This window comes from Phalacrocorax aristotelis, chromosome 16 (genome assembly GCF_949628215.1).
Source record: "Phalacrocorax aristotelis chromosome 16, bGulAri2.1, whole genome shotgun sequence".
Lineage (NCBI taxonomy): Eukaryota > Metazoa > Chordata > Aves > Suliformes > Phalacrocoracidae > Phalacrocorax > Phalacrocorax aristotelis.
The window spans coordinates 13,388,470-13,415,890 of NC_134291.1; the positions used below are offsets into that span (position 1 = coordinate 13,388,470).

General features: G+C 44.2%; 1 protein-coding gene across 9 annotated transcripts in view; it reads right to left on the bottom strand.

The window, feature by feature from the left end:
* The window catches only part of UNK (unk zinc finger), a 46,207-nt gene that overhangs the window by 14,574 nt on the left and 4,212 nt on the right, over nucleotides 1-27,421 (bottom strand). For 4 of the 9 annotated variants that reach the window (XM_075111218.1, XM_075111216.1, XM_075111215.1 and 1 more), the window contains exons 2-10: nucleotides 12,099-12,308; nucleotides 10,260-10,436; nucleotides 9,695-9,825; nucleotides 9,429-9,564; nucleotides 7,678-7,795; nucleotides 6,603-6,687; nucleotides 4,549-4,691; nucleotides 3,182-3,229; nucleotides 2,082-2,282 (exon numbers count right to left, since the gene is read on the bottom strand). In XM_075111218.1, the coding sequence (XP_074967319.1) occupies nucleotides 2,082-2,282; nucleotides 3,182-3,229; nucleotides 4,549-4,691; nucleotides 6,603-6,687; nucleotides 7,678-7,795; nucleotides 9,429-9,564; nucleotides 9,695-9,825; nucleotides 10,260-10,436; nucleotides 12,099-12,308 (1,249 nt within the window). Of the gene's footprint in view, nucleotides 1-2,081; nucleotides 2,283-3,181; nucleotides 3,230-4,548; nucleotides 4,692-6,602; nucleotides 6,688-7,677; nucleotides 7,796-9,428; nucleotides 9,565-9,694; nucleotides 9,826-10,259; nucleotides 10,437-12,098; nucleotides 12,309-26,091; nucleotides 26,202-27,421 lie in introns of those variants that run through there. The other 5 variants (XM_075111217.1, XM_075111214.1, XM_075111221.1 and 2 more) reach the window with 4 other exon arrangements.

Below are 27,421 nucleotides of genomic sequence, written 5' to 3' on the forward strand. Positions count from 1 at the left end.
CAAACCTATTGCAGAGCTGAGGCAGAGTGTCTCCTAAGTTTTCAAATATGAGTGAACAAAGTTAAATGCCTAATTATTCGTCTAATTTACAGGGTATATGAGAGTCTCTGGTGCCCACTGCAGCCAAAGGGAATTACAGAGGATTTAAAAAAGTAAGTAATTATAGATTAAAAGAAAATTAAATCAGGACACTTATGAGACACCTAATTTTGTCTGTAGAAGCCTAGCGTACGACAACTGTGATTACTTCCATCTATATCTTAATAGCTATTTATTCCAGTCATTTAATACAGGTTTTTGCTTAATTAAAGCCACATAAGTAAGAAGCTACCTGAATACAGTATCTTTGTAGCACAACCTGGACTTCAGACATAATGCTCATCATCTGGCCCTCATTTTAAAAGTCCTATTCATGCTCCATCCCCTTTCTCCTTGGCTTAGGCTTGCTGCTCATTTTCTCCAAAGCAGGGCCTCCCTGGCACCCTGCCTCTGCTGGCAGGAAACAGGGGTTCTCTCAGTCCTTCGGCTCTGGGTTCACCCCTCCTTTGCAGCAGAGGCAATAGAGAACGAGCACATGTTTTTTCTTTTGTTTCTAAACAACTGCTACAAGCTGCTGTGCCTGCGAGAAGTGCCAGGATCACAGCACGGTCTGCTCTTTACCCCCAAAGACGTGTTGCATCAATCTGAAATTTCCTAAGCCACATCCACGTTAAGCAAGACAATGAAAGCATTTATAAGAAAGCGTACATGCATATAGCTTCATCTGTATTTGTCACTAAATCATTTTAATTAGGCTAAAGAGTGTTCAAGACTGGTCCTTCTGCAGCGTTCGGTCATATTTTCCCAAAGTTGTAAAAATAAATAAAACAAACCCCACAGAGCCTGCTTCTAAATCCAACTACTTATGCAAGATCTCGTCTGGACGGGATATTTCCACTGTTTTCTCACAGCAGTGCAACGCTAACACAGCAGTGTAAGCACAAAAGGCTAGCTTCTTTAATATTACAGACAAGAGTTTAAATGTAGCCAGGCTGAAAGCAGCATTTCTTGTCATCTCTTTTTCAAGCAACATAGACCAGGTATTTTTATTCCTTTTTATATTTTTTTAATACCAAAGAACTTGTAGGAAATATTTTTGCAAGCACCTCTTCATAAAAGTAGCTAGTACTTCCCCTAAATCAAGTTGTTGTTCTACTACAGTTAGAAACTCAGCGAGGAATAAGAACTGAGACCCAAGTTGGACTCGGCTGACTTGGAGGGGACGGTGCAGAGAAACTATTAATTGTAACGTCAAGAAAGGAAATTCACAATAAGAAGTTGACTGTGGAAAAGCTCACGTGTGGCAGAACAGATGGAAGAGACTGTTGTAGGCTTAGGGAGCAGTCTGACGCTGACACCAAGATGGAGAAGACCGAGGAAGCAGCAAGACAAGACTGGGATATTCAAAAGGGATACGAGGGAACATCATTAGAGATGTGGGTTGGGTAAGATTGCAGAGGGTTCTTCAAATGAGAATGAGGAATTCAAATTTAATGCAGAAGCCACAGGAGAGAGTCAAGGGTCAGAATAGCGCAGCCAGAGAAGCAAGAGACAACTAACATGACATTTTTAATACACCAGAGAAATGGATGGTGAAAACAGAAGACAAACCAAGTCACGGAGATCAGGGTAAGAGTTCGGAGTGAGAACAGAGAAGGAGGGATGAGTTTCCGTGAGACAATACAGCAAAAGAAACAGCAGCTCTTGGCAAGGACCTAAACAGGGAAAAAGCGCAAGAAGTGATATCTGGGAAGCTACCCAGGGTCAACACAGGACAGAAGTTGTGAGGGATTAGGAGAAGTAGCAGCTTGACTTCTACAAATTGAGTGTGCGATGGCAGCTACGCAGACAAGAACAGATGAAGGATGGAAGAGACTGGAAGGGAGGCTGAAAGCTACAGCAGGGATCTGAGAACTGCTAATGAGAATAGCGCTTTCTCATTTTTGTTCCTTGAAAAAATAAAAATACATTCAAGCTAAACTGGGCAATTTCTCATTCCTCCTCATCCCCCCCAACTCCTCCAGCCAATACTCCCGACTAACCTGGCATTTGAAACTCTTCAAATACTCGGCCCCCACCTGATCTTCTCGCTCAAACCCCGGTGCTTTCTTGTAGCTGCCGGCTGCTGTTACAGAGTCTGGAGGAAAACCAATGGTCTCCAAGCTGTGTGGCTTTCCAATGGCGCCAGGAGGAGACCCACATATATTAGATGGGCTTCCGAGACTGCTGTTCCTACAAAGAATCTAATAGAAGGAACAAGTGTCAGGAAAGTATAGCCAGCCAGTAGCGACAACTCGAAGAGGAGAGGCACCCCACAGAAGAGCTCATTCACTTCACTGTGCATTGATTATACTGACAGTCAACACAAGCATACAGGCTTCCAGTAAACAGTAATTAAAAACCAGGACAGAGCTCCAGTAGATACTGGATTTATACAGTCCCACAATTATGGTTTTACTGCCATTACTTTGTACTGGAGTGCAGTCTTATAAAACCCAACCTACAGCTCTAGTGACATTTATTGTTTTTGAGGCCTCGGATGTGACCAATCAAGTTTCCAAACCTGACCAAAACTCCCTCTGCTCTCCTTCGGCTACGGTGGATCCTGTCTGCACTCTGAGTAGTAGAGTGAAACCTGGAAAGGTGCTATGGCAGTCAGAACAACCAAGCGTATCTGAGCTACGTGTAACACCGTGCCTTTTGCTTTCCAGTTGGAAATCTGAAAGTTTTAATGCAGGCACAAGGCAAGTATCAACAGCTGCATTAAAACACCCAAGGATTTCCAACAGCTCCATTCTTCAGACTAATAGCAGGGATCACAACCACATGCAACAAGGCTAGTTTTGCACTGTAGATGAAGCCACAGACAGCAGCAAAGGAGATTAAGATGAGTTTTTGAGAAAGCGCCTACCTGGATCAATGCAGATATCCCATTTCTCTGGGACAAGAAATGATTTGCCTGCACTGGCAAGCATGACTCTGCTTCAGACAACATTTCGACAGCTACTGCTACCACAGATTCAAATGTGGCACAATCTGGGCTAGCATTAGAAAGAAGGAGCATCCTACAGTGTTTTGATTTTATTTTTATACAGACATTCTGCTGTCCATGCTTCCCTACAGTCGCAAAGATACTACTCACTGTGGTGGAGGTGGGGCTAGTTGGCAGAGTTCCTGATTTATTCCACACCTACAGTACAAATACAAAACAGAACAGGCCATGTGAGGCTGGCTGCTAAGAGGGACCTTTTTCGCCGATTAATTCATCGTGTAAAGTGATCACCAGCAAAGCCATATTTGTTTGCAAGCTACATACAGATGCCCTGTGGAGTGATGAAGTCACAGAAAGACATGTGTTGCCATTTGGCATATATCCAAGGATTAGGAAGACTGTTTAAAAGACTAAGAGTCTGAGATAAAAAAAGACCTAAACAGTCTATTAAGTGGAAGGTATTTTCAATTTCGCTGCAGTTTTCAGAGAATTTAGATGACACATTCACAGGGTGAAGGGATGAAGGGGCTTTGGTTTTTACTGCTTTCCACAGTGCTATTTAGTGAGAGAAAATATTATGTCCAGGCTTTTGAAGATCTGTTTGGAATTCTAGCTGCAATCGAATTCAGGAGAACTATGAACTGTTAGGTCGGCTTTGGCACTAATAAAATTAAACTATCAGCTTCTCTTTTTCAAAGAGGGGGATAAGATAGAACAGAGGTCCTAAATGAGTTCACCCCATTCTGGTCAGTTTCAAATGAGTTTAAACTCATGTCATTTTACCTTCTCAAAACCTCGACCAATCATTTGAAAAGGTTACACACCTTATCAAGAGCAGTGCAAACAGGAAAGACTTCACAAACTAAAAAAAAGAAACCCAGCAAAAATGAAGTGGTCTGGCATTCCATGGGCTTCTTATCGGTCTGTGTTTATCTGTCCAGCATTTAAAGATCTTCCTTCTTGTAAGTGCAACTAAAATAAAGTACTACCAACGATCTGGGGCATTACTTAAACACATTCCAGAGTTTAGCTATCTCCAGAAGTAGGAGAGGGAGGGCATCAAGGATATCCTCTAATGCAACACACAATATGCACAGGCTAAACCTCTGAGATTACATATGTAAACAAACTCAATTGTAGTTATGTACTTTAGACATTGTTGGCTCACAGCCTTTAATTAGAGTACTTGGAAACTAAGCCCAATATGTACCTCCAGACAGGAAGGAGTTGGACTTCATGTGTGGATGTATTCCACTTTCCTGAAAGTACATCCACAAACTTCCCACATAAAAGAAGGCTTCGAAATTTTATAGGTGAGGGGACAACACTAAAGCCACTGAATTGTATGTTCAAAACAAATAGATCCCTTTAAAGAGTGTGGAGCTGAAATCGAAAAGAAAAATGCTGTATCTTTTGGGCTTTCGGATACTTAAGATTTCTTTTCTCGGGAAAAAGAAGTACTCAGAGAAACCCAGATTTATGAAGTACGGACAAGGCTTCCCCACAGAGCTACATACGTTGCTAAGGTCTGGGGCATGTGGGCTGGAAGGGCTGACCGGAACAGAATCGCCAGCTGCTGACGGCATATACATCACAGGGCCTGTCTGTGTCGGGCTAGACACAGCCGAGGACTGCTGTAAATCTTCACTGAGCGCAGGCTCTGGAAGAAATAAACACACATGGAATGTTACTCAAAGCTGTACAATCGCAATGGAGCACAAGACACTTAGGAACAAGAATATTTAAGATATTCTTGAGAGAAGAAATATTCCACAAGTACCTACTTATAAGTATAGAAGCAAGGAGAAACCTTATCTGGCAAATGGCTACTACTTATCTAATATTCCTTGCAGTATTCCTGTCACCACTCGTACACTATGCTGCCCTTTAGTCCATTAACGCTGCTCCAAAGTTATCTCCCCTGTGTGAGTTGTGTTTTATTCACTCAGCTGTCTTGAACTGAGCAGAGCTTCCTTCATTGCTAGGCACAAAGTTGATGGGTCCATTATAATTAGCTGAGGGAGATAAGCTCCCATCTGTGCTCAGTACACACCACTACCAAAAAAAAGGGAGCGTTACATAAAAAGGCATAGACAAAAAGGAATTGTCATTGGATTGGAAGGTAAAGCAGAGATGCTGCAGACTTGTAGTATTTACATCTAGCACAACTCAGCATCTTTACAAAAACTACAGAACAGACACTAAGCCTGTATCACAATACCTTTAAAGTACTGCTTTCAACACATTTCTTGCTAACAATCAGCAAAGCTCGTGCTAAGAGCAGATATAACATATAGGCTCCTGTTATTTTAATTGAATTAGGCCCTCAGTGTTCACCTTGCTAAGAAAGGACTAGAAGATACAACTCCATAAGACAGCACAAAAAATAACCAGGTTGGAATGACCCAAGTGCCACAGAATGTTACTCTGGCTTTGAAGTAGTAAAGTATCAAGTGCAGTAATCTTGTTAGGAATACGCATCTCCTGACCAAAATACTGTTATGCACTAGGGAGTTGGCTAAACTCTGTTTCTTTAGCAAGACTCCATTCTCCCTTAAGCTGGATCATACTGTGTAGTTGCACTACTGTGTTTCGGGGCATCATAGCCCACAGCTCCAGCTATAATTACTGCTTGTCCACAAGTCTTCCTACACAAGGAACTGCATAACCTGTAGGGAATTTACTCTCACCATCCCCTGACAAAGCCAACAATTACTAATTCCACCGTTTACAAAGGATAATCAAACACAAAGAGGTTTGCTCAAGGCCATGTACTGAGTCAGTATCAGAGCCCATCTACTGACTTCTGAGTAACCTGCTCTAACTGCTGCAACTTCAACAGTGAGACTGGAGTGCAGAAACTGAGTAGGAGCCCTAGGACCAGGAGCTAACTATTTATCTATAAATATTACTACCCACCTGAATATAGAGCCCCCACAACCGAAACAGCATCACTAGTTCACAGATGACGGAAGTGAGGACTGAAATAATGCCATATAAATCAGGGAGCTAGCAGGAAAAGAGGATTTGAGGAAAAGCAGACAAAAAGCTGCACGTTTTTCTCCTCCAACCTGACTGAAACCTAATTTACACCTGATTTAAACTCTAAGCAAAACTTTGTAAATAGTAAAATAGCATTTAATTTTTAAAACAGATCAATACATTCTCTATAATCAGCAATTTTATCCTCAGCTTTTTAAAATACACTTTGCAACTTTGCTAGGTACAGTTCATCCATGTACAGAAGAGAAGCAGCTCCCCCTGTTCCAGTCCTCCTAAACTGACATACAGAGAACTGAGCAAGCGAGAGGGAACAGAGGGAAGGATTTCAAGAGACAGCGCGGAGCGTGCTACAGGCTAAGTCCTTACAGCCCCCCTACTGCCTTCAGCTCTGCCAACACCTCCCACACTAGCACAGTTTTATAGGAATTATCAAAGTTAATACTTTGCTTTTGAAAATCATTCACAGAAGCTCTAGCTTAGTGGCCCTATATTTTAAACTATCTCTTCTGGCCAGAACGCTCTCCATAGCTCAGATATCCATGAAAGACGAGAGAAGCAGCCCACGTACGTTCTACATGTGCAAAGGCACAGAAGGGTCCTCGGGGACAGCTGCCAGACTGCTGCATATCATTGCATTTGGTGGATTTGTAGATCTAAGGATGGGAAAAAAAAAAAAAAAAAAACAAACCAGACATGAACAGGAAAAAAAACAGTGACCGGCAGCCCAGGTACAAAAGTACTATGAAGAGACTCGACAGCAAGATAGGAACACAGATAAAAGGCACAAAGGCCAGCAGAGTTCAAGGTGACCATTTCAGCGCTTTACTTCAAAGAAAGGAAAACCCACTGTAGTTACAGAAACACCAAAATAGGCCCATCACAGCTCAGCTCACCCAAAGCTTAACCCATCACGCATCAGCTCACCCAAAGGTCACCATTTACCATAAGGTCCCTCAGTCTCACTGGAAGCTCCATTGATATTGCAAATGGTAAAAAGTAGGAAACAGCTGACAGATGACAGCACAGGAAGGTACGGCCACACGTTTGCAAGGAAAATAACAAACCATTGACAATGACTGTAGGAAATGGATTATTCCCTTTCCCCCCAGTTTGACAGGCGGTGACAATGGTTACTTTGCCGATACAGGCCCAACAAAGCTTTTCAACACTGTAACATGAAGCAGACTAGGACAAGGTCTTAATTACACTTTCTGCAGGGATCCTGGAATGCTCTGGGCATGCTCACAACTAAGAGCTTAATGGGTTTTAGCACCAGTTTGTGGGTATCTATGGTTTGGTGCGATCATCGCCAACCAAGAATTTTTCTCAGGGGAAACAGATGCTGTATGCTCACCTGCAAACCCATATCATGCTTTCAAAAGGACCCCCATACATGGGACTGCTCTTACACTTGAGTTCTCCCTACTTTTCTTACCTCCTCCCATATGGTCTACCTAATGCAAAGGCACCCCTGCCAAGCAGCTGGATTTCAGCTTACTTCCAACAGGCAGTTTCTCCGTATCCCAGGACCACATGCAAGCAGCCCACGTACTCTCCCAGCTGGCACGCTAATTTACTTCATAAGCCTGGAATGCTTTTGCTTTTCTGGTCAGCTACCAAATGGAGCGAGCAGGTTACCGTACCTCTGGATGGAACTGCTGTTCTGTGCGAGTGTGGCAGTATTGGCATGAGTCCCCATTTTCACACTTACTGGGATCTCCCCACTCGTCTCCATGTTTCACACTGGGACATGGCGAAGACCTGTGTAAATAAGGTCGCAGGAGAATGCATCAGACCCACAAATGCTTTGCGCTTTGCTTCCTCAGCCGGGAGGCAGGTTCAGCTGCTCTATCTGTTTGGCTGGCCGCTGCCTCCCCAGCCCCCACCTTGCTGCTACCGCATCTTCTTCCCCCTCTTCCCATTTCCCGGTGAAAGAAACATGGCTTAGCTCTCCATCTGAAACCGAATACAACCCGAACCAACATAACTTAACAATATTAGCAGCTGATGTGATTAGTGTCAGAGATGCTGGGTCTGGTTTCTGTTTTGGAACTGTACGTTCATAGAAAGCTAATAAGTTAATTGGCTAATCCTAAAACACATAATACCCTTACAGTGGTACATTTCCAGGGTTTTAGTATGGCCATGTGGAAAAGGGGCTGAGTCAGGTCACTGGGGAAAAGGCAAGTCCATTTTCTCCCTCCCAGCCAGGAACAGTTCTTTTTCCCAGTTCTGAATTTTTGCTGTGACCTACTTCCCCCACTCTTTACGCTCTTAACCATACCCTCGAAAAACAGCAGAGGGAAGCAGATATCAGCAGCGGATGCCTGCAGGAAAGAGGCAGCCACATCAGCTGGGGGTGGGTAAAGCAACGCAGAAGTGAGCGGAGAACGGGAGGGAAGAAGCTTTCACCTCTTCCCTTCCCAACACACCCAGGCAGGGGCAGAAAACGCATCGCTGCTGCCTGAAGACTGGCTTGGTGTTTCTCTTTCTCCTGAAGGTGTTGGGATTAAATAAATAAAAATCAAAGGAACGTTAGTTTTTTAAATATGGGCTTTCAGTGCTGATTCAAAAATTTCTGTGAATGCTGGGGGTGGGGAAGGGAAGTGAGAACATCCATGGCATTTTCTCTCCCCGCTTTCTGGTCTGCTCTTATGTCTTTCAAAAAGGAACTAAGGAAAAGCCCCACTGAGACCACAACAAAAGCTCTGTTGTGTCGGAGGAAATGAGGGCCTATAAATTGGATGAAACGCGTTCAGGGAGACATGGCATGCTGAAAATCCAGCAACAGCTGAGTGACGAGAACACCCTGGTGCCTCAAAAGCACACTCTGTAGCAGTCGGTTAGGAATGCATGTCCAGCTACAGTACTGGCCATGCCATGCCTCGCGATCCCCATCACCAGGCACCCACAACCAGCAGCTTCATGATCCTGAATCCTTTACCATGAAAACACAGCTGTGTGAGTTTGTTTCTAGATGGGGGTTAAACCTTTCTTTTGTTTCCTTTTTCCTGCACTGCTTTCTAAAGCAGGAGTTTGTACGGTAAGGGAAGGCCAGACACAGGTTCTATTTGCCTTACAGCCAGGGCTGTAACGTGATTTAGCAACAGTCATTTATTAGAGACACTGGTTCCTATATACAACAAAACTCCTTGTTTAACTTGTTATCCTCTTTCCTAGGCAGAAATAACAGTCCATCACATTTGCCACTACAGGCCTTGGAGACACACTAAAAAAAACTCATCTAGTGGACAAAGTCCTAGATCCTTCATTACAGATTTCATAGAATTATAGAATCATTAAGGTTGGAAAAGACCTCTAGGATCATCAAGTCCAACCATCAACCCAACAATACCATGTCTCCTAAATCACAGAATGTCCAGGACCATGTTACCTGTATTTGTGTTTTCTCGGGCTTCTTCTTCTGTCTTTGCTATTGTGGTAGTAGGGACAGGCATAACCCTGGCGACAGAGACGGGGAGGTTTCTTACATTGCTCTGTCTTGTAATTTCCCAACACGTACGTTGTATCTGCAAAAGAAGGAACCAGTTAGCGGGAGATGACCGTGATCTGTATTTACTATACAAAAGTTTTCGAGGGGAGCAGGCACTCCACGAACACCAGACTTTCCCAGCGCCACAGACCCTAAGTGACACTCACCTTGCCACCTTGGCTCCTCACTCAGTATTTTCTCTATCATAGCATGGCTAGCAGCGACTGCAGACTGACCCTCTATGCCACCTTCTGATGTAGTCTGACCATTCTGCAAAGCCTCCATCGCCTGAAGCTCCCTTCGTGGACAGAGTTAAATGAATATACAGACTGAGCAGGTGAAGAGACAGATGAAGGTGTATAAACACTGACATACTGGAGCACAGTAACAATTCCTAAGCAGGTGCATTTCATTCATGCATTTTTTTGTCAGCACATCTCTAGTCAAACAGCAACTGCAATTCATGTTCTTCATTCCCTGGGAATTCCAGACGCATTATTTTGACCCCCCAGACTCCAAACCACGGCACAACTAGTTTGAAGTGTGCTCCCTTTCCCCATTTTGAGTATCCTCCCTGGAGATTTTGTAGATTTGCCTTATTAGGAAGGGATATATCATCATCGCTCCAGCACTAAGCTTTTCACGCTGAAGTAGTCCTGTCCTTCAACCATCTAGCTTTTCATTTGGGTACAGAAATTACCCTTTCCATAAAGAGCCCCAGCCTCTACTAACCTGATGTCATACACCGGAGAGCGTAGGTCATGGGGCCCATGAGCGAATGCGCAGTGGACTCCGTTCTTTGTGCAGTTTCCCTTGGAGTCTGTCTCATGAATGCAGATTCCAGTTTTGTAGTAGCGCAAGTGATACCTCCTCTCTGTGTCTCCAGTAGTTCTATGCAAGAAGGGGCACCTGAGGTACAGGAGGAGGGCAAGAACAGCCTGAGTTTGGTCACACAGGTGATGGACTCCACACTAACAGAGGACATATTGCCGATACAGGATGCTGTAGTTGACACCACCTTTGCTAACTCTGCCTCTTCTCCTGTGCTGTGCCTTCCAAAGCTACACAGAACCCCTAAACCTGTCACCACACAGTATAATAGCTTCCCTCCCAAAAAGACAGCTGGATTATTAAGCCAGCAGCAGCTTATTGTTCTAGCCTAGTGACTGCCACAGATCTGGAAACGAGCAAGAACACTGTGAAGGCGTTCCGATATACTAGCCATGACTGAAGGGACATCACATGGCACACACCATTTCCTCAGCAGCCCCTCTAGACTTCGTTCTGTTACTGTTTCCTGCTGATGTACTCCTAGAGGGCTGCAACAGTCTATAGCGAGATGCATCCTTTATGCAGCGCACAGGACAAGACAGGAGAATTACAATACTACCATTTTAACTGACGTTTTATTTCCCCCCTTGAGCAGAAAAGAACTATCTACACTGAGTAGTAGTAAAAAACAAGAGCAAGATGGAATAGATGAAGTTTAGATATTGCAGCATCAAGCTAAAAAATACAAATCAGCAAGGAGTTCTGAGATGGCAACAGTTTTCATTTACTGAGTTTGAGCCAGACATGAACAAGTGATCTAGAAGCCAAAGCCCCCCAATATCCTATTTCCAGTCCCTTCTAGTTCTCTTCTAACGATGAAGAAAGTACTGAAACCGAGGCCTCAGGCTGGGGGATTATTCCATTCTGCTGTAGTCACAAGATCTTTACTTAATCAGGTAAAAAAAAAATATTGTTTTCCCGATAAATAGCATTTTTCTGTGTGTTTATACTGGCACCATGAAAGGGAACTGGAATTCCATCTTTCTATAGCATCTCTATATAAAACACTCCCTATACTTGACCACAGTTTGGCTACACTATTTATTCTTCCAGATCTGTCATGTGGCTAAAGTTATATTACTAGGTTAACCCTTTCATTGCTGGAGTCTGCCACATATGCAGTAGAAACACTTGCACTTCTGCTCCAGTTAAACTTACCGCAGTCACAGGGAGAGAAGCCCCAACAAAACACACTCTTCCTCATGTTGCCTTATTCTGGGCACCTGCCATTTCCCTGATGGCTTCTTAAAAGTTCAGGAAGTCAAAACAAACTGGCAAGTAACCAATGTGATTTAAAAAGCTGGGGATAGTTAATTAGGGGGCAGACTAGAGGACAAAGCTCCTCCTCTTTCAGCAAGCTGTTAAAAACTAAGCTACCCTGCTAGTGAGCAAGAGCTATTATTTGACAGACAGGGACTTCGGGGAACAGAGTCCTTCTCAGTCCATTCACCAGCAAGCTGTTTTTCACACCTTGACTTTGCCAAAGATTCCAAGGCCCGTGAGGACACCGAACGATGCAAGAGCTGAATTCCCATCTAAGTGACCCGTAGGATCATCTCTGCAGCAGGCCGGGAACACATGGGTTGCTGTGACAGTTTTTACATCTGTTCTCATGTTACGCATGTTACAAAGCTGCTTTACTGCTGACTTGCCTCATCTCTACGAGAACTGGCTGGAATCATCACCTGGCCTGATCCCAAAAGCCTAATGCCTGAAAAGCAGGGTGCAGTCTTTACTTACTCATCCCCTTCTGGGCAGATGCCTGTGGTCTCATCATACTTGGTACAGTAAATGTCAGGGCTGTAGTTAAATGTACCATCCCGGCGGCGGATAGATCTGCGACGACGCTGGTTGACAAAGTGCCAGTGGAAACAAGTGTAGGGCCGGTGCTGGGTGCACTTGTGCTGCACGAAGAGAGGGCACTGCTCCGTGCGGAACTCCTTCAGGTAACTGCAGGCCGAAATCCAACAGCAGGAGGTCAGGACCAGGATGCTGGCCAGAGGCAATACCCACCCGCCCCGCAGAGTCCAGGCCAAACCCAGCCTGCGCCCGTCACGGAGATCTGATGTCCTTCCCACACCCTCCCCGGCTCTCCCTCTCACTAACGGAGGCTGCTGCGTGTCTGGAACGGGAAGATATCAGTTACCAGGGCAGTGAACACAAACATGAATGCTAACGATAGCAGAGGTTTGGTGTCATTGTAAAGAGGCTTTCATGAGCTTAGAAAACAGTTTGTGAGAAAACCAGAACTCTTAAGTACCTTTCTATCCATTTCTACCTCTAACTCTGAGACCTATCTGGGCAAAAAGGGGTTTCCTTCCCTAAAGATATATGTTCAGTTTAAAAAAAAAAAAAACAAAACCCAAAAACCCCAAATAAAATACACTTCCTTGTAGCAATGTTTAAAGCTTCAAGTTACTAAGAAAGACTTTTAAAAGACTCTCCTCCGGGTTTAACTCTGCTTCTTCTTCAGCACGTGGTTGACTATGAAATTAAAATTAATTAATTTCTCTCTTGCAATCTTGTGAATTCAGGACTCAGTCTTGGAAAGTGGGATAACTATCCTCAAACTCCTGCATGTTTCTGTGCTTTATTTTTAATATGTAATTCTCTGAAAGTATGTGCCTTTTATCCCGAGAACTACAGAAGTCACAAGCTTTTATTTGTGACACTAATAACAGCCTCTAAACCCAGATTGTAGAGGATTACAAAATGCTTTAGATCAACATAATGATCTGCCTGCGATCTGTGTGTAGGTGCTTACAAAATCCACGCTGCCTGAACCCCACCAGCTGCCCTGCATTTATTGGGAACGTACGAACAGCTCAGGTAGCTCAGACCCGAACCCGTCCCGGTTTGGGTCTCAGGGTCACCTGCAGGAGCAACACAGAAGGCCCAGAGCAAGCAGGCGCGGGGTAACTGCATCCCACAACAAATCACATTCCGGTCTCTTACTTTTAAAGGTCAGTTTAAGCAGCGAGCAGTGAAATTTGTCGGTCAAAATAGAAGTGCTGGTAATCTGTTGGAAGCAACAGGATGATATAACAGCAAATGTGGACTCATTTTAAACTGCTTATGTACTCCCAGGCAACAAAGCAGAGTACAGGAATTTGTCAAGCGTTCATTCCCATAGCAGACATCTTTCTAACGTGTTTCTAAATAAATGGAAAGCTGTCTGATACCCAGAGATGTATCTACAGATAATGCCATCATGCCAGATTCATTCTGAAAGCAACATCTGTAAATAAAGCTTCCTTTCCTCTTTACCCCTGGCTGAAGAGAAAGCCTCGGGAAAATGCACAAATTCAAGTTGTTTTGTTTACTATGAAGAGAGAACACCGCTGGCTTCCCTACATTAGATTTTGCAAGCATGAAAGGATAAAAGCTCTCCCTCCTCTTCATCCTCCACAACTTGCAAGTTCCACCGCTTCGGACCTGCGGACGCTCGGGGCTGGAGAGCCTTGCAGCCGGCTGTAAGCCCTTGTCAACCCAAACCCATCTGTCCTCCGCAGTCCAGCCTGGCTGGAACAGTATCTACATCGGGGGCCCAAGGCTTAACATCAGAAGAACCAGAGCCGGCGTGCAGAAGCAGGTCTGTTTGGAGGAGCTGAGGGCTAACAACATCACTTTGTTCCTGTTCGCTTTTAAAAAGCCGGCTCCATTCAGGTGGAGATCCCTACTCCAACCGCAGCAGCAATTCATCTGAAAACTGAATGCCGCAGTAAAATTAATCCATTCTTGAAAAGTTTTCCAAGCTGTCGGACCAAGTAGAGTTGTAAAAGGCAGAATTCCACAGATTATTTTATCTTATCGGTGCGCTAGTAAGACTTCGAACAAAGGCAACTATAACAACATTTAGGTTAGAAAGTGAATTAAGTAAACTTGAGCAGCACGTCACTTAGGCTGCCGTCCAGAGGTCCTACACAGTCACCCGCCAGTCCCTTCCACCTCTGCGTCCCCACCCACACGTCAGAGACACGAGGTTCAGGTTACTCCCATTTTACATACGGGGAAACCGCAAAACAGCTGGCTATGTGCCCTGGCCAGTATCACACAGCGATCGGAGTTGACAGCAGAAACCAAGGGCATTTAAACTCCTCCATCTTCACTGGAGTGAGTCCTGGGCTTAATTTGAAGAACAGCATCCTGAACCTCTTCGATGCTCTGGAAGCTAAGGGGAGATATCAGGCCTAAACAAACGGGGTATCGAGCCCAGCAGCACTCCAGACTTCTAGTGATAGGCGCGTATGAAACACTGTTAAAAAAACCTAAAATATAACAACTGCAAGATCAACCAAGCTGAAAGAGCTTCCCTTTAGCAGGAGAGTTTAAAAACGTACTCACTGACTAGGGAGTTCAGTCTCTGGAGTGTCAATCGCTGCTGAAGAGCATTTGAAAATTAATTGCATTTCATGATTGGCTAAACTCCCTGGAGAAACATTTATTATAATGTAAATGAGAGATAATTACATAAGTAAATGGTTCACCTGAAAAGTGTTTAACACCTAACTTGCTTCATCAGAAACTCATTCTTTAATGCTGTCTATTAAATAAATGACCTCTCACTCTTAATTTCAAAGCAAGTCCTGCAAACAGGTACCACTGAGCTCTGCAGGACACATTAACTGTGCGTGACCACCTCTGCAACAGACCCAGCAGAGGAAAAGGAGTTGTCACATTAACTCAGTTGTTTCAAGCCTTTCAATCACGGCTTTGGGTTTGTCTTTTTTTCAAGCCACTACAACGTTTTAAATCACCCTCCTCCACAATAGCCTGAATGGTAAATTGCCTTATACCCCTTTATTTTCCTGAAGTGAGTTTTGGCTCCTCTGGGAGAACACGGACCACTCAACCAGCCACTTTGTATTAAAATATATGAAAAGGCATCTAAACCACATGCGTTTTGGGAGCATAGAAAGGATACGCAGACCGCACTACCGCAACGTGATGGCTCACAAAGCGGAGAGCTATTAATATTTCAGTAGCCTCTTTGCAGAGGCTCTAAACAGAAACGCAGCAAACACTGTCACGACAGATTCTTCTGGTGTCAATGGTCCCCGTAATTTTTTTTCCCAGAACAGCTGAGAAAAAGGAATTCCTGAATGACCCTCGGAACGGAAAACATGTTGAGAGCTGGTACGCATTTCACGCCGCGTCAGCCAAACGCTGTGCCTGTACAGGAAGAGGAAATCCAGCAACGATAACTTGCATTTCTCAACTCCTCTCTAAAGATTTCAGGAAACTCTACAGCCCCCACATGAGGGACAGAATTATCACCTGCATTTTTACATGGGTTACTTCTATGTTTATTTAAAAAAACAAAACTGTAAAACTAATCAGCTCGGTGTTGGTCTACTTGACTCACTTCCTTTTGTATACACGTATATCTCATATTTTCAAACCCACACAACTTCTTAAAAAGTGGAAAGCACATAGCACAGTGGTCTTTTGATACTACATTAACATCAACAGCAACACCCATGTTCCTGGAGGAAATGTTATCATTTATGAGTCCTACTGAACAAAGACAACTGCAATTCTAAACAAATAGGACAAGACCAGTGAGAACAATGCAGATCAAAGTCCCCAGGCTGAATTGACCTTGCTGCCGAACAGGATGGATGCTACTGGAAATGAAAGCTTATTTCGCTAGGAAGACAACAGGAGAGGTTCTTAGACTAGCTTTGGGAACACCCAGAGTCTGGCAGGAGCTGCAAAGTACTAGAAAAAACCCTCCAATGCTACTTCGCTGAAATTTCACCTCCTCTGGGGTGAGATGTGGGAAGGGGCAGTAATTACCCTCCGCAAGAATGTACACTAGAGGGGGAACTGCTAACTGTCTTTAATTGCTCGTAGCAGCTGGACTCTCCAGGGCAGGGTAGCAAGTGCTTACATCTGCAGCCAGTAACTGCAGCCAGTTCCCGCTCTGCCCTGGAGGAGCTGAATCATAGAATGGTTTGGGGTGGAAGGAACCTTTAGAGTTCATCTAGTCCAACCACCCTGCAGCCCAAACACCCTTCAACCAGATCAGGTTGCTCAGAGCCCCGTCCAACCTGACCTGGAATGTTTCCAGGGATGGGGCATCAACCACCTCTCTGGACAACCCATTCCAGGGTTTCACCACTCTCATAGTAATAAGTTTTTTCCTTATATCCAGTCTAAATCTCCCCTCCTTTAGTTTAAAACCATCACCCCTTGTCCTGTCACAACAAGCCTTGCTAAAGAGGTCGTCCCCATCCTTCCTATGGTCCCCCTTTAAGCACTGGAAGGCCACAAAAAGGTCTCCCCACAGCCTCCTCTTCTCCAGGCTGAACAACCCCAACTCTTTCAGCCTGTCTTCATAGGAGCCGCAGCCTGCTTTGGGAGCTGCGGGAAAAAAGATGAGCGGGGTGGGGGAAAAAGAAAAAATTTGTGTTTCCAAACACCACCACCAAAAATATAAAAAAATCAAACCTAGAAAGGAGGGCTGGGGGAAGAAACCAAGAAGAAACTCTAACCTAGAAGCTTCGTTTTTAAACTCAACGTTGCAGTCCTGTCCTGGTCACGTTCGCTGCCTGCTGCTGTTGCAGAGATGTCTTCCTCTGCTGCAGCTTTACTGGTTTGGCTCCGTTCACACCCGGTGCGCTCAGGCGGCTCAGTACGGGAGGATACCTGCATCCATGCCGCATTCCAGGGCTGGAAACTTTCTGCCAAACAGTCACGCCTGCAGTGGCGTGAGCTCAACTCAGGAAAATGTGCTGGTAATGCATGAAGACAGCTGAGCTCTAAATTCCTTGTTAAAAGCCTTACCCAAAGCTCCCTGAAATCACTGGAAGACGCATGCTGATGCCAAGAGGGAAGTGTCTGCTTTGTAACGGAGGGATCAGGAAGACTGGGGAGAGAAACAATACTGAGGAGCTTGGAAACAAAAGGATTAAAACCAACTCTTCCAAACTCTCGTGGCTCCTGTAACGCAAAGCCGGGCCCTCCTTTGCTTCCAACAGCCCCCTGCACTATTTGAAATCTTTACGTAGGCCCCAAGGTGAGCTCCTCTCCTTTGCAGCCCTCCTCGCTCCTCCCAGTCAATCCCCTTTCTGCCAAAATTCCTTCTGGGCCCAAAGAGAGCGCGGAGGCTCATAAACAGGATCTGAATCTTGTGCAGCACTATGAGACACCAGAGAGAAAACCATTAGATAACTGTGGCTAATCCAGACTAAGGCACTATCTGTGAATGTGGGGCAATAGTGAGATCTAACTCCACTGTCATCTAGATTTCACGCACATGTGGGCATGTTTACACCCATGAAACTACACTACAGCACCCTTAGTAGAGGCCCACGTTATGTGACTGGTACCGGCGCTGTTTATCTGGTGTTAGACCAGTGTAAACTACAGACATCTTTTGCGCTATCGGGCAGGTCCATGCTCAAAGCACTGGCCGCTGTCGGAGGGGCTCCATCCCTGTGGCCGCTCTTCGATCACAAGAGACTAACCCAGAGAAGGTAGTCCAGGCCACGTTCAGGCAGCGCAGGCTCTGCTTGTTCCTGTAAAGTTCAGCCCAGGGCAGTCACTTCACTTTATTATTAGCACTAATATTAGGAATTACTAGCTTAGGGCTATATAAAGATTCTTAGTACTAGCCACTGTCCAAAAGAGCCCACAGAGGCAAATCTAACCAAGAAATCTGCAAATAAAGTGTTCGTGTTGTTTTTTTTAAAGGTTGTGTGTTTGGTTTTTAAACCAAGGCTTCAGTTCCTGATAAGATTTCAGATATCAGGAAGAAAATGCTCTTCTGCCATTACCATTTATTTTAGTCCCGTCTGCCTTCTCTCAGCAGAGGATCACGCTGGCAAAGATATAATTTAACCGGCACAAAAGCACATGGGAATGCTGGGGACTTTCGCTGGCACTTTTATACCAGTCACATCCTGCTTTTTCAGACAGGACTGCGCAAGGCCACAGACCTCGTCGTGAAGTTTCAGGTGGTCCCAGTTCCCCTCACTTGTAGACAGACATCCTGAATATTGCAGTCTGAATGAGAGAGGTCACTGCTCTCGGCCGCTCATCAGCTTTCCTTTGCTGGAAGCTCCTGTTGGCACTGATCTGTCCAGACAGCAGGCTGGGGAAAGTTTTCCTAATCCAGTTTAGTCCAAAAAAAAAAAAGGAATAAATTTTTTAAAATCACCAGCTTAACTTTAAATTTCAAATTAGCGGTTTGAGCTAATAACGGATAAAATTATCTGAAGTAAACCAGAGTGTGCTTACCAAACAGATACCAAACAGACTGCCTGCAAAGCAGGCAGCATTGCAAAACCTAGGGGAAAATATTTAACCATAGATATAGATGTTTCTAATTCATTAATGCTTATCTATGGAAAATATTTTCAAAACTGCTACTTTCTGCTTATGCTCAAAGAGCCACCCAAATGCAAGAGGAAGAGAGCTGTCCGTATTTAATCAGCGCTCTAAATTCATTTCACCCTCATAAAATTTTATTGCAAAAGATGATATCTGACACACTTTAAGTAAGAAACCCATGACTCAATTATTTTCTTTTACTGAACTGTGGTATTCCAATTGAAATGAGTCAGTGGTGCATGACAGAATCTACTTATTCCAACAGGATACTCAATAAACATCCTACTAATGCACCTTTTGTTTAACATATCATTACGGATAGAGAAAGCCCATGATACGCAGCTCTGACATTGCTCAGGAGTTTTTGCTCATAGGGCAAAGAAGATATTCCAGAGTAAGAGGATAAAAAAAAAAATGTGGATGTAAAGAATAGTGTCATTCCAAAACAATTAGTTCAGAATGGTTATTCTGGAACTCAATGTCTCGGCATCGGCAGCTCCCTGTAACACCCTTACACATCTCTTGGCAAACAACAGGGCTACTAGAAGGGTTGGCTCTTTAAGGAACCCCTCAGTGCAGCGAGGAGCTCGGCAGGTCGCCTACCTTGGGGCTTTTCTTGCTTCCAGTCACCACGGACTCCAAACCCGTTCAGAGAAAGGGTTTGATAGCAGCATTCCCACAGCACCTTACAAAATGCTGGCATTTCAATGCAAAGCAAGCTTCCTGCCAGGGGACAGAGCCTTCGACTCCCAGGTTTTCTAGGGATTTGGGAGGGAAAAAAGTGTAACAATCCAACTTCAGAGGAGTTGTAGTTCCTTGTTCCCAGGGTGGGCACAAGGCAACCAAACCCCTCAGCTGACAGCTGCAGCCAGGTTTATAGCCCACCTAAACCTCTGCAAGGAAATGCTCAGCATCCTTCTAATAAGAGCCATAGTTAAGACAAGTCTGTTTCAATAAACAGTGTTTTTTACTTACTGGCAGATGTAATATAATATTGAACTAGAGCCTCACAGGAATCACTGCTGAATATCAAACAATAACGAACACTTTTAGGAGCAATCTTGAAGGTTTTAATCATGATTTCAGGAAAAGTTCTGACTGGGTTTTACCAGTCATCTCTATCAGTTACTGTGGCTCACCACAATTGGCTATTTCCCCATTTTCCATATTTAACGGTATTTTTCTAAATAATCTCAAAGACCCGACAGAATCCTCAAGCTTCATATCAAGAAGAGCTCTTGCACACGCCATGCATCACTTGACACAAAATGCAAACGTCTCTTTCAGTACATCCCAACAACTATTGCTCTATTTGCCTTTCCAAACCCTCAACAGCCAGGTGCGGTTTTGTAAACCTTGAAAAGACTAGAAAGCATTTAAACCTCAAAGAAAAATATATGGATCACATTACAAAAACAAAAGGCTGACTGTGAATGTGGGGAAGGAGAAAAGGATGAGGAAAAAGTTTCAGTAAGCTCACATCTGTCAAGAAGATAAACTTCACATGCCTCAGTGTTTTCTTTATCACCTAAATAAATTGAACCATCAACTGGAAAAAGGTCACACAGCAGACAGCACTGTGTGATTTTAAAGCTGTTAGATTTCCCCTTCTCCATTAGAGCTTGACAATAATGTCAGTCTAAGGGCAAATAAAGAAAGCGAGAGTTGGAGAGACTTATTACAGATGCATGGAGTTGGGCTTGTTTGGTCATGGAGGTTTTTTTGTTTTAAGAGTTCATATAACTCATTGTGTACCTCAGTGGTCAGAAAGACAACTGCTCACACCCATAGCCCAGGGGTCCCCCGCTTTTCGCTGCAGAAACAGGTAGGCAGCACTCACAAGCTTTCCTTTTTCTAGGCATCTGATTGATTTAGCAAGTAAAGTTGAGCTGGACGCTTCTAAATAAATGCTGAAGGATAGAGCCTACTGCAGAAGCTGAAACACAAACCACTAGGTCACGGAAAACTCGTAACACACCAGCAAGTACAATAGTCATATTCAACAGTAACCTGATTGCTACTGTAACTCTATTTTTGGATTTCAATGCAGATCATGAGGTGGACAAAAATGCAAGTTATTCAGTTCAGCCACAAGGAGAGAACTATCTACTACCCATACTTCAGAGATAAGGACTTTGACTGACTGACTGCAAAAGTCCATGCTAAAAATAAACACGTGTTGGCAACTATCAGAAATGATCAAGACATTTTTCAGTGAAAACGTCAGACACAAACAGTTGTGTCTTGTCTACACTGAAAAACTAAGGAAAACCAAAGAGAGCCACTACAGCGCGGTGCCAGCCTACCACGAAGTCAGCCTTGCACCAGCTTCAGGCAAAGCATTGGTTGGTTTCCACAGTCATAGCAAAAATGGCTTTGCTTTGAGAGAAATACCATGTTGTAGCTAAGGAGCTCACCAATGATCTGTCTTGATGAGGAAAGAAAATCAAGGATTTCAACTCAATAAAATGAACATTTGTCACCTTTGTGAACAGCCAAGACACAAGCTCTGCTGACTCACACTCGCGTTACGGTCTGCAGGTGTCAGGGGAAAGAGGTGCTCGTTCAGACTTCCCTCGAGCCGTGCATCCCGTAGGCTTGGCATACATCGAGTTGTGTCGTTCAAACCCGACGATGAAAACAATTTGAGCTATTATTTTGGCAGCGTGGTCTCTTTAAAAAGCATAAACTCATTGCGTCAGTGGACCATGAAATGTATATGACCAAGCCATACCAGTAAGATCCATTTTAAACACAAGTGTTTGTTTACACAGAGCTTTCACCTTTTTAATTAAAACAAGCCAAGCACAGGCATATGTAAACATTTAACTGCACTACATTTTGGAGGGAGTTGTTTCCTTAAAAGCCATTCAGCAAGATCCAGAACCCCGTATAAAGCCTTGAGCTTACATTTACATTTCCTTGAGTTTGGCCTCTTTTCTCCCAAATTAGTTGGCCATGAATATGTATTACTTGACATGACCTCAAAATTAACTAAGCATTTAGACAGTTCGTGCAATGTTTTAAAAACACAGCCCATTTTTTCCAAGTTTAAGTGACATATTCTCAATTTGACACTGCTAGTTTACATAAACAACACAGCTGCGCCTCAAGTACACCTCCCTGCTTTCAAGCACGAATCACCCCCAACCAAGCCAACCCTCATCTCTCGCTGGGTTGGTTTCTGCTCTACAAACCATTCAGCTGCCATCAATCCTTCCCTACAGCACCTGTGTAAGTGCCGAGTCTATGAAAACAGGATCATACTGAAATAATCATTTTTCAGTAACGTGTGGGTTGAGCCTAACTGTTTCAGTGAAAATCCTGGAGCTTACAGCATCCAGACAGCTGCACACCGCCGAAGCTTTATACCTGGTTGAATTATCAGCACAACATATCAACACATGCTTAAATACAAGCAGTTAAATATTTTACTACTAATTACTTCGCAAAAACATCCATCCACAGACTTGTCTATTATGGTCATTTATTCAGCCTATATCCAGATGAATTTTCTATCTTATATTAACTGGATCAGATAGAGGATGCTTCTTCATCCCAGCGTTAGCATTTGTAGCCTCGGACACGTGAAGCATGTCTGCACAGCGGCAGAGTTCAGACGGAGTTTACACACATCAGGTTTGCTGCACTAGACTACAATAAATTAAGGTCTGAATGACACACCAATGCCCTGCGCTATAAAAATTAAAGTCCCAACTTCCCGTCAAGTTTTTCCACACTGTACTTCTCTCACCATCGGTTCAATCACTAAGCCAACTGTAGAAGCACTAGCGACGGCTGGGAACAGGGCTGGGCTGTTTTAAAACTTGTGTTACTCACTCTGCTAGTTCCCTACAACAAAACATCCCACATGCAAGAAACTGTAAAGGCTAATTCAGAAAAATATTTATTTCCATACCAGCCATAACATAGCTCAGGGTTTCAGTTACAGATTTTAATGGGCATTTTTAAGCAGCTAACCTTCACCAACTTGTCTCACAAGAGGTGCTTCGGAAATAGAGCACAGTAGCCTTCCTTCTCCTGGCCACGCCAAGAAGCCCCATGATTTAACAAACAGCTCGTAGATCAATTGCAGCCCCGTACTCACAACAGTTAAGACCGTACGTGAACTGTTTGAAGGTCTAATACTTACACTGGACCAAACCCAGAAAACCAAAACTCCACGAGCAATGATGGATCTCTAGTGCTCTCATCCAGGCACATCAACGTTTGAAAAATGAAACGGCATCTGCTTCTTCTCAGGTTAAATGCCAACCAGATTCGCAGCAGCCTCTTTGGAAAGGCTTACATTTGTGAACTGGCATTTTCTCTTGTGAGTTTCAAACCAAACACGGTGATTACCCAACAAGCATGAACCTGCATCCTGTAACACATGTGCCAGCACAAAGATAAAAGCCAACTCTTACGGGCTGATTTTGAAGAATCGATGTTGGCCATTCAATCAATTTTCTTTTCCATTCAGCACTCAGATCAGACTTCACCCGTGCCTGCAACAGCCCAGCGGACTCTTCCGACACTCCATAGGGCAGGTACACCTCAGAATCAGAGCCCTACACACACCGACAGACGGATCCAAAGCAGCACCACTACGTGACCCCACACCAGACTGCGCTTCGAGCGGGCACCCCAACATCGAGATGCATACCGGCTCTCCACCAAGGGGAAAGCCAACAAATCCCAGCCTGTACCACAGCTTCTCACGTTCCGTTCCGACTAATCAACGCACAAACAAATCTGGCGGCGCTCTCAAGATACTCGAAATGTGCAAACGACATTTTTTGGTTGTTGCTGTAAAGCTGCACAACTGCCCTGAGGCACCTGCTGGCTTTATTTCTGCTATGATGGGAATATTCTAGTGCTATTAATAAAGCTTGCGGTCTATTGAAAATTAGAGGAGAGAAATCACCCCTGAGTACACTGGGTGCAAACTGACAGCTTGTTTTTGAGCTGTGGTGACATGCTGAGGGTGAAGGCTAACAGGTAAAACAATACTGACTTTAATTCAGATTTTTGCAGATATTCATCAGGTGTAGCTTCAAGAAACTACTTCCCTTTCCATATCACAGAATCACAGAATCCCAGACTGGAAGGGACCTCAGGGATCATCTAGTCCAACCTTTCTAGGACAAGCCCAGCCTAGACAAGACAGCCCAGCTCCCTGTCCAGACGACTCTTGAACATGTCCAACATGGCCGAGTCAACCCCTTCGCTGGGGAGATTATTCCAGTGATGACTGTCCTCACTGTGAAAATTTCCCTCTCGTGTGCATGACTGCTTATTGATTTAAGGAAATTCTAGGCATACAATGATAAAAAGCAATTCACCCTTAATTTCTTAAGTGTAACTACCAGTGCCATCATTCTTAAGAAGCCAGTATGTTCTACTGAAAAGTATTCCCAACGTTTGACCAGCAGAGAGCTGGGGATGGCCTAAGATTTTTCTTGTCTGACCTCAAACTTGGTACAAGTTTCCCTTCTGCCAGTGTTCTGACAACTACATTCAAATAAACATCTCTGACTTTTAATAAGAGATAAGAATCGGGCCAGGATCAAGCATTTCAGTGAGCTAGCACTTTCATGGCCATCATTGCACTTCAGCACTTAAAATTGAAATATTTATTTCAAAGAAAACCTAGAGCTGTTCTTGTTGTAACAGTGACCTCCTAAAGCCGAACGAGCGCGACAGCCCAGCGAGGGCATACGAGCCAGAAGACGGCCTACGACAAAGCTACGCAGAGAAGAAACTGTTGGTATTCGTTTTAAGGGAACATTCATTCCAAGTGATATTTCAAATGTCAAACTGGTATTAACTGCATCAAGCACTGATCGAAATACACAAGACAGAGATTGCTGAGGAAATGATCGCAAGCATCTAAATTGGCTGTCATCACGAGGTGGAGCTCGAGAAAGTACAAGCCTTCAGCATCTCCCGATGTACCCTTCTGGTGAGGCTTTGGATTTTTGATTGCCCTGACACAAAAGACAAACTATCTCTCAATAAAGTAGAGGAAAAAAGGTAGCTAAGAAATTGCTCTGGCTCTACAGCCTGCTGGCACGCAACCGTTCATTAACCTGGGACACCGGGGGAATTGCTCTGTGCACGCGCGGGGCGTAGCCTTCAGTACGGCTTTGCACCCGATTTGCAAGTGATGGGCTGAACATTACAGACAGTTTATAGAGTATATGAAGTCTTTGTAAGATAGAAACCTCTGGGATCGTCTCCCTCCTGCAGTCCATGATTTCACCAAAATCTAGTTTGAGGGGTTTTTAAGGAAGACACCAACTGACACGATATTCAAAACCCAAAGACAATTAGACAAAAAAAATTCTTAGGAACAGTTTAGATGTAGGCGATTCCGTGAGGCAAAGGGATGGACCAGGTAACGTCTCACCAGCTTTTTCAGGCCTGCCTCTTGTGCTTTCAGAAAGATTTATGAAGTTTTTAAGAAGCAAAAAGTTAACGGAAGGAACAGAACACCACCTCAGCATCCTTTGCAAACGAACATAGCTCTTTGGATCCTGACAAGCAGGTCCTCGTGAGCCGCGACGCAGCAATTTATGCCATTATTGCTCCAGCTCTTTATTCCGCTCCTCTCTCAGGAATTGCAGCTTCTTCTAACAGGGCTAACAGACAGGAACGCGTGCCTGCTCTGCGGCTGCCCCAGCGACAGCCTGCTGTACGAATACAGTCTAGCAGCGACAGCCAGCTCATGCTAATATGCCACACAATAAGCGTGATTAACTGATGCCCTGACACATCCCCTCCTGCCCCGCTGGTGCAGGGGCTGCGGCGTCCAGCAAACAGCCAGGCAGCAATGCTGTAACGCGCTGCGGGAGGAGCTTCCAGAGGACATCGGTCAGACCCTTTGTAACAAGGAGGCGGCACACGTCAGCTGCTCACAGAAGTTAGAAACACCTTATTCTGGTGGGAAGGACAGATCTGAAGGAAATAAAAGATCGAATTCCAACAGAACTTCCCTTAAAAGAAAAGTCACACAATATAAAAAATATTAGATGATACATAAACCTACAAAATGAGAAAAATCGAAGTAGTGGGAAACTCTAAGCACTGAGGTTTTCTAAAAGAATTATTTTTTTTGTCTCCCATACCACAGAAATTTATCCCATATGCTAATATAAGCAATGTATAAGCATTAACATAATACTCTTTTTAAAAAAAAAATCAGAAATTTGAAAGAACCCTTTATCCAACTTGGAACAATTCTGCATGACTGAATCCCTCTCCTCTTTCAGAGAGCCTCAGATTTTAGAAATACCAAGCCTAGTCAGACCAAAACTGATTCTGAAAATGTCACAGCAGTACACGAAGCTTTTCACTCTGCAAAATATTTATATGCCACCTATACAGCAGTTACCTGCATGTGAATTCCCTGGTACTTCTGGTATCCAAAAACACTCACTTACGAAGTGTAAAGACAGGAAGCAAACCCGAGCCCCAGTCCCGCACGGCCTCGGCACGTGCATCGACTGGCAGCCCCGCGCGGAGCCTGCGCTACTGGTGGGGCCACGCGACCGCCGCCGCCCGCCCGCCCGGCTCCCAAGCTGCGGGCTTCCACCTCTCATCCTGTGAGGAGCCGTAAAGCCCAGGGCGTTAGTTTTCAGCGCGTGCAGTCGGTGGCGAGCACATACCGCAAAGGCAGCCCTTCCTGTTCACGCTCCAGGACTTGATATTTCCAACTTCCTGTAACTATTCACACAGTTTGTGGTGGACTTGTGTTCTGTGACGTTCACGCAGACTGCAAAAACAGCAATAGTAACCAGCTTATACTCGCCTGATAAGCTGACAGTTAGACTTAATGATGTAATAGTCTGCTACCAAGTCCCTGGTTTAGAAGCGCTGACTTATTCTGTGCCTTCCTAACTGTCTCCAATGTTATTACCAAACCTGAAACCTAGAAGCGCATGGGCTTTGCTGTTGTTGTGTTTGTTTTCTGGGTTGTTTGTGGGGGTTTTTGTTTGTTTTGGTTTTTTGTTTACTTTGGTTTTTTGTTCAAATGGCAGGGCTAGTTTCTATTTTTGTATAGGTCCATACCAGCTTATTGATCTAAGGGCTGTCACCAGTAAAACCAAAGCAGAATTAGGGCAACAGTCTGTTATTTTAAGAGTTCTGATGGTTTAAAAAGAACACAAAAGGTTTCTAAAAACAATTTCAAAAGCCTAAACGTATTTGCTGGGTTGTGAAGACCACCCAATTCAAGCACATCAGAAGTATAATCTAACAGACTATGCAGACAGATGCGAGGGGTCCCAGAAGAGCAAGCCACTTGCAACAACAACAAAAAAAAGCAACAACTCTAGAAACGCGTTAGCGACGCATCTGGGTTTTGGTTTTTTTTTCCACAGACAGTCAGTCTGCACATCTGAGATCAGACAAGCTGTGTTCGCCCTGCCAGTGATAAGACACTCTCCACCAATAAGAAGATAAGGATTACTCTCTGCTACTAGAAATGCTTTGAGGTGCGTTTTTGCATGCCATTACTTTTGAGTAAGAATTTAAACATAAAATTTTGAGATGAATAAGACTGCGCGTGCAAGCTTTCCATTGAAATCCAAGCCCACCTATGATCTTGCTATTTTTGTTTCTTCTTCACCCATATTTCCATCACTATCCTAATCAGAGTTTCTACTCAAGGCCGAGAAACCACCAGATATGGCACCACTCAGAAACATGCAAATACAAAAACA